Source organism: Cynocephalus volans, chromosome 1 (genome assembly GCF_027409185.1).
Source record: "Cynocephalus volans isolate mCynVol1 chromosome 1, mCynVol1.pri, whole genome shotgun sequence".
Taxonomy (NCBI): Eukaryota; Metazoa; Chordata; class Mammalia; order Dermoptera; family Cynocephalidae; genus Cynocephalus; species Cynocephalus volans.
The window spans coordinates 131717724-131732807 of NC_084460.1; the positions used below are offsets into that span (position 1 = coordinate 131717724).

Sequence of the window (15084 nt, forward strand, 5' to 3'; positions counted from 1 at the left end):
TTTAATATGATAGAATTTCTCCTCCAGGCTCTTCCTGGTGGAATTTCTTAAATGTCTTATAATAACATCTATGATTTAGTTCATCATGTTAGTTTATTTACTCTCTGCTCTCATCCTACTCTCATTTCTTGTTCTTTTTAGATAATCAAATACTATTTTAATCAACATAGTACACATATTTTAAAGGCAAATTTTTCCATAAGGCTCTAATGAAAAACACAAGCCTTACCCTTGTCTTTCCAACCCTTTCCAACTCCATCCTTATTCAACTCCCCAGAGGTAAGTACTTTCAAATCCTTAAGGGTTTCTTCTGGTAATTTACTCAATTTTTAAAAAAACAAATGTACTCATTCTGCTATTTCTTACTGTGTCTAATTTTGATATTTTGTACCCGCTTCCTCTTATGGTAGATGAGAAGTTAACATTACCTTCTTCCCTTCCCTCATCCTTATACGTAATATAGAAATTTGTTAGTTAAATATCCAGCTTTCACATTAAGTTGAATATGAAAGCATTATGAAGTGCTGAATCAAGTAATAAACTCAAGCTTTCTCTTTTGAGTAACTTTTTGTTTTTCTTGGACTTCATAATTGCTTCAGTTTTTTTGTTTCCTTAATAATGTATGTACCTATTGTAAATTATCACTAAGGTCACCAACAAAAATAGAGATGCGCTTAGTAATGTTTTCCACATTGTCAGACTTATTAGGCAGTATGTCAGTTACATTTTTTTTGACAACATTCCTTTTTGAATTTTTCTATGCCTTTGGTCCAACCTGTCCTGATTGCACTATTATTGTCCTGGACATTCTCTTTGCCTCAATTTTCTGCTTGATCCTGTGTCTGTTTAATCTGAGTTTCTTCTGCCTTCCAAACATTTGTTTGATTTAATATCCTTCTTTGATCTATGAGACTTATTTGAACTCTTTGATAATCCTTGGCTATTGACTCATTTCCAATTGAGCACTAAAATGCTGTTTGGGAACTCTACTATCTGATATGGTGGCTTGTCAACTAGCTAGCTTCAATAGAGTGAAAAGGAGGTAAATGATTTTTTTAAATTGAAAATTTCTTATGTATCTGAAGGTCTTTTTTCTGGGGCTGTTCAGACTCTTTAGAAAGTAACTCTCCAGCCTCTTGCCTTGGGAGGATAAGTCTATCAGTGTTCTGGGACTATAGAAAGGAGTGTTCGTGTGTGTGTGCACACACTGTTCAGAACTCAGGCCCTCCTTCAATATCTTTCTTCAGTCTAGCACTTCATCTCCACCATCTTTGAAGTCTGGATTCTTGCCTCTGGAGTCTTTGCAATTCATCTTCTCTAGGCAAAACTCCCTATTTTCTGCTAGTTGGGGAAACTGTGCTGCACAGAGTGGGATTCAGGAGTTGGCAGCCTACCCGTACTCAGTACAGACTTTCAAAGAAGCCTCCAATGTTTAGCCTCAACTTTACCCTCCTCCACCTTCCCCTCTTTCTATATTTGATGCTTCCTACTCCATCTTTCTGGAGTTGTGTGGACATTGAGGTTTTTACTTATTCCACTTTGTAAAACATTTGCCATTCTTCTGTTCATTTTTAACCTAAAACAGGTTGAAATCTTTCATCTGTTCTTGTCTTTATCCCTATTCTTTTTGTCTTTGCAGGTCTACACTTTAAATTTTTCATTACTAATATTTTAGTAAATTTTAAGAAGGGAGAATAGAAAAGCCTATGTATTTAAACCACCATTTTTCAATATGCATTCTTAAAGTGATATTTGTCATTAAATAAAAAGAGTTTAGCAGTATTTACTGAGAAGCAGTATTAGCCATGGTTTTGTATGAAATCTCACTATCCAGCATTACAATATGATGTCATAGTTATAGAATCTTGGAATTGAAGAGACCATCTAGTCCAACTCCCACATAGTACAGTGAACTCCTCTATGTCTTCCTTGCATGGTGGATCTTCAACCTCTGCTAGTACATGTGCAAGAAGAGAGAGCTCATTAATCTGGAAAAAAGAGTGTCAATACAATGTGGTTGCTTTTAACAGTAAAACCAAACATTTCTTTTTCAAATGAAATACTGAGAAATCCAGTACTTAAAACATAAACTGTTGAAGAAAGTTGGAAGGACAGGATGCTAGCCTGCTCAGCCTCTCCTTCCTCCTTTCTGCTGCCCCTGAGCTACATCCACAGAGCACCAGGAGCATAGTTTTAAAACCACTGCCTCTCAGAGCTGGCAGTTCCTTTATTGACTTGTGCACCTGTCAGATTGAGCTCCATACTGCTGCCAGAAGCTAACAAAGTTGCTGCCATGCACTCATTTTAGTTTCAATGCCCTGGGAGAATGGTGACTTCAGAATTAGGGTTATTTTTCTAACTACTTTCCTTACAGTAACTTATTTATTTCTGAATGTTGGACATGAGAAACACTGCTCTCACTGTAACAGATCTAAATTTTACATCACTCCTGTAGAAATTCACCATTCATGAATCCTTAAAGCAACAAAGTCCTGACATAAGATAATGTCTTGCTGGAAGCTCTGGAGTCTGAATTCATAAAACAATTTTATTATAATAATTCTGTGAACTATTAATGAGTCAGAAGTGTTTAAAATAAAATTACAGAAATGAATTTTATGTATTGTGAGATATACCTTCAATCATATATGAGGGTACTTCAAAAGGTTTGTGTAAAAATAGAATTAAAAGTGAATATGAATCTTTCTATTAGCTTCTTGAAGTACCCTTAAGATGTCTTTTTAGAGGAGCTTTAAGTTTATAGCAAAATTGAGTGGGAAGTGCTGAAAGTTCCTGTGTAACCCTTGCCCTCACCCACACACAACCTTTCCCACTGTGAACATCCTGCACCACTGTGTTGCATTTATTGCAATTGATGAACCTACATTGATACATCATTATCACCCAAAGTCCATAGTTTACATTAGGGTTCACTCTTGGTGTTATATATTCTTTTTGTAATTTTTAAAAATTTTTTAAAAATTTTATTTTATTTTGTCAATATACAATGTGGTTGATTATTGCGGCCCTTTACAGAAACCTCCTTTCCCCTCTCCCTCTCCCCCCTCCCTCCCAACAATGTCCTTTCTGCTTGCTTGTCATATCAACTTCAAGGAATTGTAATTGTTATCTCTTCTTCCCTCCCCCCAAGTTGTTTGTGTATTTATTTATTTATTTTTAGCTCCCACAAATAAGTGAGAACATGTGATATTTCTCTTTCTGAGCCTGATTTGTTTCACTTAATATGATTCTCTCTAGGTCATTGCAAATGGCAGTATTTCATTCTTTTTTATAGCAGAGAAGTATTCCATAGTGTAGATATACCACATTTTCCGTATCCACTCATCTGATGATGGGCATTTGGGCTGGTTCCAGCTCTTAGCTATTGTAAATAGTGCTGCAACAAACATTGGAGAACAGGTATACCACTGACTTGATGATTTTGACTCTGGGTATATTCCCAGCAGTGGGATAGCTGGGGCATATGGTAGATCTATCTGCAATTGTTTGAAGAAATTGTTTGAGGAGTCCATAGTTAACATTAGGGTTCACTCTTGGTGTTCTATATTCTATATTTTTGGACAAATGTATAATGTTCTAGATCTACCACTAGTATCATACAGAATAGTTTCAGTGCCCTAAAAATCATCTATGCTCTACCTATTCATTCCTCCTTCCTCCCAACCTCCAGCAACCACTGATCTTTTTACTGTCTTCCTAGTTTTGCCTTTTCCAGGATGTCATATAGTTGGAATCATACAGCATATAGCCTTTTCAGATTGGCTTTTTTCACTTAGTAATGTACATTTAAGGTTCCTCCATGTCTTTTCATGGCTTGAAAGCTCATGTCTTTTTAGCACTGAATAATATTCCATGTCTGAATATACCATGTTTAAACCATGTATTTTTGTGTCTGCCATTACAGGTACCAAAACATCAGTAAAATTATATATTCTATATCTCATCCTCCCCATTATTTTGATCATCGTGGGATCCATTTGGTTTTTGAAAATCCGTGGCTACAGGTATTAATTGATGAATGTTTTTTCTTCAGCTTTGTTGGGCTAGAAAAGAGTCAGAAATATGGAATTGACTGACTGGTTAAAATAGGATATTAACATTAATTATCTTGTAATCAAGAAGAGTATCTTGAAGATGTTAGAGTTGGACTACTTTGAGAGATGAGAGGGATTTTGCTAGGTTACTTAGTTATACAAGCATGGTGAGTTAGAGAATTTAGGGCAAGATCTTGGGTGAAACAGTGCATGCTAAATTTTTTATTTGGGAAAATAATTACAACAATTCCTTTCGTCTACCAAAGAGGAGTTGTTACATATATTTTATTGCATCAAGGCCCTATTGCATAATTTCACTCCTTTTTCCAAAATCCAGAATTTTCTTATTTAGTTTTATTGACCACAAGCCATATTCCTCACTCATTTTTGGTGGCTCATTCCTGATTTATTACAGCTTCTATCAAAATGAACCGCAATTGTCAATAGTATAATGGTATATATTTTTTTCCTTTTTCAGTCTAAACAATGATGCTTCCTACATTCACTCCAGCTTATTTTGCTTTTATAGGAAATGTGAATTGAAAAAAACAGAAGTTCCTCCAGTTGTTGAGGAGGTAAGATAAGATAAATAATAATATTTAAAAACTTTTAAACTACGTAGTCTGAAAATACAGCACATAATTTGTAATTTGTATTAATATTAGTGTTTTAGTTGAAAAACTAAAAAAAAATTCTGATTTTACAGTGCTAATAGTCATGTGTACTTACTTTTTAAATTATCTACCAAGTACTATTTGTACACCAGCACAGATTCACATTTTCATTTTATGAACTGTATCCTAATACATGTTTCCCTTATATGAACTGTAATCTTTGGAGAAATTGAATTGGTGTTTCCTCTCTCACAAAGCCATCTCTAATTCTTGACTTCTTTTTCAATACCATCGTCATTTCCCTCTTACCCAAGCTTAACACCTATTCTGCTCAATAATCTCATATAACTAGTAGCTTACTAAGTCTTCAGCTCTCTTCTTTGAAGTGCTCCTCATATCACTTCATTCTTCTCCATTCATAATTCACACAACCATCCTCTCGCACAGAGAATATTTTTGATAAAATATTAGAACAAAGACTTGCTCTTATGTTCATATAAGCCCAAAGACACAAATGAAAGCACTACTGGTAGATATTAAAGCTATGGGCACCTGTTAGAAAAATGCAAGTAGTTTCTGTTATGATTTCTGGTCTTTTTGAACTAATTTTGACTTTGAGTTCTTTCTTAGGATGAAATGCAGCCCTACGCCAGCTACACAGAGAAGAGCAATCCACTCTATGATACAACAAACCGGGTGAAGGTGTCTCAGGTCTTACAAAGTGAGGCTGATGGCCTGGGCCTCCCTACTGTATAAGTTAATGGAATCTAGCACCAGGAAAAATGAATTAAGATACATCACAATTACCATTTTGATTTTCTTACCATTCTAGAATGGAAGGCCTATTTTGAAATTAATTTTTCAAAGGCTCTTAAAAGATGAAGACATTCTAATGAATTAGTATTTGTATCCTTATATAACTGGAATTTTAGAACCTTAGCTGCTACCAGCTAGTTCTCTAAAGAACTGATGTAATTATTACAAAGCACATGCTCATGAAAAAAATTCAAATTGTGCAGTATAGTAAATAATGATAACCGAGTTTCCACAAGAACTAAGTCTGTGGAAGGAACGATCATCAACAGTTTCTTATGTATCCTCCTGGAAAATTTCTACGAACATATGACATGTCTGCATGTCCATGGTTTAAGTGTACATTTATGTCTATTTACATATGTGTATATGTATCCTTGTCAAAACACAAAGAGAAACATACTGTAATGCTGTTCTGTACTAATAATGCAAGTCTTGGGGATCTTTTTATATCAGCACAAGCAGAGCTACCTCATTCTTTAACCACAACCCTAGTCATGGACATTTACATTGTTTTCAATTTTATTTGTGTTATAAACAGTACCACATAGAATGTTTCCTGTGGATATATCTTACTGTATCTGTTTGAGTATATATGTAGGATAATTTCCTTCAGTGGAATTGCCAGGTCAAGGGTTTGTGCAGTTTTATTTTTGATATATTTGTCAAATTGTATCAATTTACATTACCTTCAACAGTGTTTGAATGTGCCTTTCCCTATGCTCTTATTTAATATCTGCAAGATTCCCACTTTCGCAGTTCCCACTTTCCCTTTTTAAAGAACCAGTTAGCTAATATGATGTAAGATGAAAATAAAAAATTGTACTATTTAATAATAAAACCAGATGTATATTTTTTGTTGTGTTTGCAGGAAAGAACACACTTGTGAATATGTTAGCTTCTTCTGAACTTATATCTCTGCAGAGATGTTGATACTTAATGCTTAACAATTTTGCAGATGTGATAAATTGAATTGTGTATTTTTATGGTGTACATTCTATTGTGATGTATATATCACAAATGTCTATGGACTATATAAGCAGCTAAATGTACACTATGGAGGACTTGGGGTATCTACAAAATATGATCTACATGCTAAAAGAATGGCCATGGGAGGATATGACCCTCCCTTCCATTTTTCTGTGGAGTATTGAATATTGGGGATGTGTATATTAATCATTCTTACTATCATAAAATTATCTTTTAATTGTGAGTAATTATGAAAAATAAGTCTGCTCCATAGCAACAAAAATATTAAAAGTTTTTTTTTTAATTTTAAAATTTACTGGTACATATCTGTGTTGTACAGTGTGTTGCTTCAATACGTGTATATACTGCACAATGATCCACTTAGCATAGATAGTTTTGTACCTATTAATCCACCACTTCTCCCCCTGCCGCCTGGCCTGTGGTAACTAGTATTCTACTGTCTATTTCTATGAGAACCACTTTTTTTTTGCATTCCACATATGAGTGATGTCATGTAGTACTTGTCTTTCTGTGCCCGACTTCACTTAACATGATGATTTCCAGTTTCATCCATGTTGTTGTAAATGATAGGATATCTTTTTTTTTTTTTTTTTAGTAGCTGAATAGTATTCCATTGTGTATAGATATCACAGTTTTTTATCCATTCCTCCATTGATGGGCATTTAGGTTGATACGCTCTATTATGTGTTGTCAATAGTGTTGCAATGAACATGGGGGTGCAGGTGTCTTTTTGATACATCGATTTCATTTCGTTTGGGTATATAACAATTAGTGGGATAGCTGGGTATCTATTTTTTTTTTTTTTTTTTTTTTTTTTGTCTTTTTTTGTGACCGGTAAGGGGATTGCAACCCTTGGCTTGGTGTCACCCGCACCACGCTCAGCCAGTGAGCGCACCGGCCATTCCTATATAGGATCCAAACCCGCGGTGGGAGCGCCGCTGCGCTCCCAAGTGCCGCACTCTCCGAGTGCGCCACGGGGCCGGCCTACTGGGTATCTATTTTTAGTTCCCCGAGAAACCTCTATACTGTTTTCCATAACAGCTGTATCAATGTACATTCCCACCAACAATTAATAGTTTTTTCATCATGATAGAAATTAAAACAAAATCCATTCATCCTCAATTGTGCTGTCTGAGACATTTAAGACAGCTATTTTATCTTAATATATTTTCCTCCCTCCAGACATTTTAGTTACTCTAGAATTATCCTTAGAAATCCTCTAGGATTTTTAGTCTATTTTGGATATAAAACAAATATAATGATACTTGGCACATGATATTTTGATCAAACCATCTGATTTGGCCATAAAAACCAATCCATTAAGTTTCTGTATGTAAATATTACCAAGTAGTGTGCACAATAGGCATCATAACCTTTTCCTTGACCTTTATTACTTCTTAATCCACTCCTGGTTGAAATGAGGCTCATAGTTAGTTAGGTCCAAAACTATATTTTGAAATATTACTGAAAAACACAACAAAACTATGCTTACATCTTAATTTGATAATGTCAAAACAAGCATGTCAGACGACACCGTAGACTTTGATAGTTTATAAATGTTAAATTATATAAGGGTACTTTAAAATGTTTGTGAAAAAAATAGAATTAAAAGATAACACAAATCTGTCCATGAACTTATTGAAGATTCCTCATATTGTGTAGGAAATAATTACCTAAAAATCTCCCACTGTGGAGCTAAAACATGGCTGAACATTGGAATCACATGCGGAAATAAAAAATAGAGAGATTTCCAAATTCACTCTAGACTTGCTGAATCATGAAAATCTAGAAATTGGATGTGGTGTGCCATTAGGTTCTCCAGGAAGCAGGGGCTGAGATGGAGTTAGGATTCATAAAAGCTAATTGGGGGAGGGAGGTTACGCTTTTGAAAGATAAAAGGGGTAGGAAGCAGGACTGAGAAGGAAAAGCCTCAGACAAGAATATTAGAACTATCCAAGTCTTTGTCAAACCAATGGGGAGCCCTGGAACTAAGACTGCTTCTGACTAGAGTCTTTCATATGAGGAAATGGTTGAACCTTAACAGCTCCTTCGTCATTTGTCATTGGCTGGGGCTGCGCTGCCCAGGAAGAGCATGGCCTCAGCTCAACAGGTAAAATAAATAACAAATTAACAACTGGAGACCATCACTCTAACTGCACTCCTTGCAGCTGAATGGTAGGTTCTTTCTTGATAAGAAATCTGAACAGCATACATACACGCTGTGGTATGTCATCATCTATTTTCAACTCTTCTGTGATATTTTATCTTAGGCATACCTTTTATAAAGAAACTTCAGCTTTTAAATAAAGAAACTATAGCTTTTTTATAAAGAGGATATAGCTGATTTTTATTAACTCATTTGAGAATTTTATCTTTATTAAGGGAATTTAAACCCTACACATTTGTGATTACTTACATATTCAGTCATATTTTTACAATCTTATTTTATATCTCATTTACTGTGCCTTCTCACACCTCCACCCCGCCCCCCATTTAATTTTTTTCTTTACTCTGCTTTGCTCGATCAGTTAATTTAATTTCTTTATTTTCTTTCTTTCTTTTCTCTTTCTTTCTTTCTTTCTTTTCTCTCTCTCTCTCTTTCTTTCTTTCTTTCCTTCCTTCCCTCCCTCCCTCCCTCCCTCCCTCCCTTCCTTCCTTCCTTTCTTTCTTTTCTCTCTCTCTCTCTCTCTATTTCTTTCCTCTCTCAGCACCTCTACCAGTTTAAAAGTTATACATTATAATATACATTTATTTGTGGTTATGCTTTATTTATGAACATCTAAAACAGCTTTATTGAGGTATCGCTGATATATTTAAAATGTACAATATGTTAAATTTTGTGCACAAAGCATACACTTTGTTAAGCGTTGACATGGTTTTACACCTGGCAAAACCATCAGCCTAATCAAAATAATGAACTTGTCCATACTGTTAAGCTTTCTTATACTTCTTTGTAATCCTATCCCCAAATTCTTCTTGTGGCCTCCCATGCTCCACTTTCCAAGTAATCACTGATCTGCTGTCTGTAACTACATATTAGTTTGTACTTTGCAGAATTTTACGTCAATGAGATCATACAATAAGTATTCTTTTTCTGTGTGTGAGGGTTTTTTCACTCAGGATAATTATTTTGAGATGTATCTGAACATCAATAGTTTATTCTTTTTATTGCTAAATGGTATTTAATTGTATGGCTATACCAGTTTGTTTATCCATTCACCTGTTGATGGATATTTGGGTTGTTCCTAGTTGGGGCTATTAGGAATAGAGCTGCTATAAACATTCTTGCACAAGTATTTTTGTGGACATATACTTTTATTTTTTCTGGGCTAATATTGATGAGTGAATTGGCTGATCATATTGTAAGTAGATGTTTAACTTTTAAAGAAATTGCCAAACTGTTTTGCTAAGTTTCACGCTGTTTTTAGCTTTGTAAGTCTTGATCAGGTGGTGTTAGGCTTACAACTTGATTCTTTCTTAAAATAGTTTTGGCTATATTAGGTACTTGGCATTTCCATATAAATTTTAGAATCGGTTTGTCAATTTCTACAAAAAAGTCTGCTTGGAATTTGATTTAATTGTGTTGAAGCATGTATCAACTTGAGAAAAATTGATATCTTAGCAACAGAGTCTTCCAATCCACGAGCATCTCTCTCATTTAGGCCTTTAGTTTTTCTCCGCAACGTTTTATTCTTTTCTGTGTCCAGCTCAAATGCATCTTTTGTCAGATTTATCCCTAAATACTGTATTTCATACTTTTTGATATTATTGTATATGGAATTGTGTTTAAATTTCAATCTCTAATTTTTCCTTGATATTGTATAAAAATACAAACAAATTTTGCAACCTTAAATCTTGCAACCTTGCTCATTGATTGATTCTAAGAGATTTTTGAAGACTCAGATTTTCTGCACAGGTGATCGTGACATCCATGAATGAAGACGGTTTTATGTTTTGCCTTTCTAATCTGGATAACTATTATTTGTTTTACTTACCTATTGTACTGTCTACAACCGCTAGTATAAGGTTGATTAGAAATAGTGAATCCTTGTCTTATTCCTGGTCTTAGGGAGAAAGCATTGAAACTTTCACCGTTAAAAATGATGTTAGCTGGGATATTTTTTTTGTAGATGCCATTTATTGGGTTGCTGAGGATTTGTTTCTTCTATTCCTAGGTTTCTGATGCTTTTTAACAGAAATGGTTGTTAGACTCTGTCAAAGCTTTTTCTGTATGTATTAAGATGATAAAAAATTTTGTCTTTTTTATTTTTTTAATATGGCGACTTTTAATGTTCTCTGTTTCTGTGTTTCTTTTGGAATAGTTTCTGATATTACCAAGTTCAGCATTTTTTTTTTCTTCTGCAAATGTGTAATCTGGTGTTAATTCCATTCGGTGTATTTTCCACCTCACACACTGTAGTTTCCATCATTAGAAATTAGATTTGGGCCTTATGTCTTCATGTCATAACTTTTGGAACATGTGGACTATAATTATAATTATTGTTTAATGCCCTTGTCTGCTAAGTCTTGCATCTGTGTTGGTTATGGGTTGGTTTTGAGGATAGGTTTTTACCTTGCTATGAATTGTATTTTCTGGTTTCTTTGACTGTCTGGTAATTATAATTTTTTATTGTCATAAATATACATTATATAAAATGGATCATTTTAGCTATTATTAAGTGTATAGTTCAGTGCATTAGGTACATTCTCATGTTGTATAATCATCACCAACATTCATCACAAGAAATTTTTCATCTTCCTAAACTGACACTCTGTACTCTTATAACGATAAGTTACCATTGCCTTCTCTTCCCATCCCCTAGTAATTAATATTCTTTCTGACGCTATGAATTTGACTACTTTAGGTACTACATATAAGTAAAATCATACAGTGTTCATCCTTTTATGAATGGCTTATGTCACTTAGCATAATGTCTTCAGGATTTATCTAGGAAGTAGCAAGTGTCAGAATGTCCTTTTTTTAAGACTGAATAATATTTCCTTGTAAGTATTTACCATACCTTGCTTAGCCATTCATCCATTGATGGACACTTAGGTTGCTTCCACTTTTTGGCTGTTGTGAATAATGCTGCTATGAACATAGGTGTACAAATAACTGTTTGCATCTCAACTTTCAGTTCTTTTGGGTATGTCCAAAGGTGAAATTTCAGGGTTATATTTTCATTCTACTTTTATTTTTTTGAGAAACTGCTATACCTCTTTCTGTAGCAGTTGCACCATTTTATATTTTCACTAGCAGTGCACAAGGGTTCCAATTTCTCCATGCCCTCACCAACACTTATTTTCTGTTTTCTTGATAATAGCCATCCTTGTGGGTGTGAAGTGGTATCTCATGTGCTTTTGATTTGCATTTCCCTAGTGATAAGAGGTGCTGATTATTTTTTCATGACCTTGTTGACTGTTTGTATATCTTCTTTGGAGAAATGTCTGTTCAAGCCCTTTGCTCAATTTTAAATTGGGTTGTTCATTTTATTATTACTTTTTTTGAACAGCAAAATGTCCCAGATTCCTTGTGTGCCTTAATTGCCTCAGATCTGGTATAAACCATTTCTCCAAGAGTACTGGATGCTTTTGGTGGGAAATGGTATAAGAATCTATAGTTTGGATCCTAGGTGTGCTTATTATTATTAAATTTGGCATTGTTTTTAGGATAAACTTTGTCTTGGTTACTGTTTACTGGGTATATCTTTTTTCATCCTTTTACTCTCTACTTTTCTGTGTCCCTAATATTTAGGTGAGTCTTTTGTTAAATATTATATAACTAGGTTTAAAAATCAAATATTACAGTTTACATATTTATTGATATGTTTATATATTTTTGTATTGATATATTTAAATATTAATATATTATACTTTATTTGGAATTTTCTGTGCATCTTCTTTTTTCCTTTCTTGCTTCCTTTTGGACTTACGGGCTTTTAATATTCTATTTTTATTACATTGGAATTATACATTCAATTTCTATTTTTTTGAGATTATCATCCAAAATTTAACATTCGTTCTTAAAATCTAAAGTTAATCAATACTATTTCACCTAAACAATTAAATGACCATAGAACATTTTAACTTGAATTATTTTCTCTTCCATCTTACAGTTATTGTCATCTAATATTGAAATTTTCTCATCTTTTAAAATTATTCTCTAAGTAAACTAGTTATTATCTAATCAAATATCATCTAACCAAAGTACATATTAGTATTAGTAGTTTAAAAAGTTTACATACATGTGTATCTATTTTTTATTGTTTTTCATCATTTCTTCCTGAATCTTGCACCTTCCTTTTGAGACCACTTTCCTTTTTCTCTTATCTGTTTTCAAGTATATTATTTAAAAGTTCATTTAGTGAAAGTCTGTATTTGCTGGTAAAAAGCTCTGTTTTTTTCTCTTTTTTTGTCTAGAAAAAAAGGTCTTTCTTTTCTCCTCATATGTGAAAAATATTTTTCTGGATAAATAAAGCTAAATTGATGCATATTTTTCTTAAGTACTTTGAAGACATGCCATTTATTTTGGCCTCTATCATTGCCATTAAGAATTTTACTGTCAGTACACATGTTATTCTGTGGTAGGTCATCTGTCTTTTTTCCCTGACTACTCTTAAGATCTTCTCTTTGTCATTAGTGTTCTGAAGTTTCACTATGGTACATCTAAATATAAATTCATTTTTATTTTCCTTGTTTAAATTTGTTTGCATCTTGAATCTGAGGATTTAGATTTTTTGTTTTGTTTAGTTTTGTTTTAATCAATACTGGAAAATGCTTAGTCATTATTCATTTTATTGTTAGGTTTCACCATTTTTATCTGTTCTCTTCTTCTAGAAGTTCATTTAAGTCTTCTCATTCTATCTTCCATGATTCAACATCCTTTTTATATTTTCTCTCTTTGTCTCTCTGTGTAGCATTTTCTGTGATTTCTTTAGATCACCATTAGAAACTACCAATATTTCTTCATTTGTATCTAATCTACTGTTTGATCTATTCATTGAGTTTTAACTTTAAATAAATATTAAATTTAATTCTACAAGTTTTACTTAGTTCTGTTAAAGTCTTTTTTCATGTTCAAATATAATTTTAAATTTCCATAAATGTGTTAAAACATAATTATTCTGTAAACATGTTAAACACATATTCTACAAATTTATTTGAAAGTTACAACACTCAAATATATATGTATTTTGGTGGCTGGCCGGTAAAGGGATCTGCACCCTTGACCTTGGTGTTATGAGTACCATGCTAACCAAGTGAGCTAACCAGCCATCCCAATGCTTCAGTCCTGGTAGATTTTATGTTTCTAGAAATTTACCTATGGCTTCTAGGTTACCTAGTTTGTTGGCATAAAATTTTTCATAACTGTCTCTTATGATCTTTTTATTTCTGTAGCATCAGTTGTAATATTTCCTTTTTTATTTATGATTTTATTTATTTGAATAATCTCTTTTCTTTCTTGATCTTTCTAATGGTTTGTCAATTTTATCTTTTCAAAAACCCAAATATAAGTTTTATTTTTTCTATTCCATGTTTCATTTATTTCAGTTCTCATCTTTAAGTATTTCCTTCATTCTACTAACTTTGAGTTTAGTTTGTTCTCATTTTCCTAGTTCTTCGAGGTATAGAGTTAGGTTTTTCATATGAAATTTTTCTTTTTTCTTTTTTAAATGTAGGCATTTATTGCTATAAACTTTCCTCTTAGTACTGCTTTTGCTGCATCCCATAGGTTGTGTTATGTTGTATTTCCATTTTTGTTTGTGTCAAGGTGTTTTTTTATTTTCCATTTGATTTATTCTTTGACCCTCTAGTTGTTCAAAAATGTGTTGTTTGATTTCCACAAACTTGTGAATTTTCAACAACATACAAAAATCAGTTGCATTTCTATACACAAACTATTTGAAAAGGAAATTAGGAAAACAATCCCATTTACAATAGCATCAAAAGAACGAAATACTTAAGAATAAATTTAACTAATGAAACAAAAGACTTGTACACTCAAAACTACAAAACATTGATAAAAGAAATTAAAGAAGATGCAAATAAAGACATTCTATATTCATGGATTAGAAGACTTAATATTGCTAAAATGTCCATACTTCCTGCTATAGTTTAAAAGTTTGTGTCCCTCCAAAATCCATGTTTAAACATAATCCCTGATGCAACAATACTAACAGGTGAGGCTCCACCCTCATGAATGAATTAGTGACTTATGAAATGACTTGAGGGGACAAGTTTTCTGCTTCAGTCCCTTCTGCCATGGGAAGATACAATGTTCTTCCCTTCTAGAGGATGCAGCAGCAAGCAATCATCTTGATAACAGAGAACAGCCTTTACTAGTCAACAAATCCACTGGCACCTTTTTGGACTTCCTGGCTTCTAGAACTGTGAGAAACAAATTTCTATTGTTTATAAATTATCTACTCTGTGGTATTCCGTTTAGCAGCACAAAATTAAGACTCTGCCCCCCCCCCCAAACCCTACAGATTCAATGCAAGCTCTATCAAAATCCCAATGGCATTTTTTACAGGAAGAAAAAAAAAAAGTATTCTAAAATTCATATGTAATCACAAAAGACCCTGAATAGCAAAAGCAATCTTGAAAAGAAG

General features: G+C 33.3%; 1 protein-coding gene across 1 annotated transcript in view; it reads left to right on the forward strand.

Annotated features, from left to right (window-relative positions):
- CD200R1 (CD200 receptor 1) overlaps positions 1-5425 on the forward strand; it is a 55751-nt gene extending 50326 nt beyond the window's left edge. The window contains exons 5-7 of the mRNA XM_063111238.1: positions 3926-4025; positions 4585-4630; positions 5300-5425. Of these exons, the coding sequence (XP_062967308.1) occupies positions 3926-4025; positions 4585-4630; positions 5300-5425 (272 nt within the window). The remainder of the gene's footprint in view (positions 1-3925; positions 4026-4584; positions 4631-5299) is intronic.
- The last annotated feature ends 9659 nt before the right edge of the window (positions 5426-15084 follow it).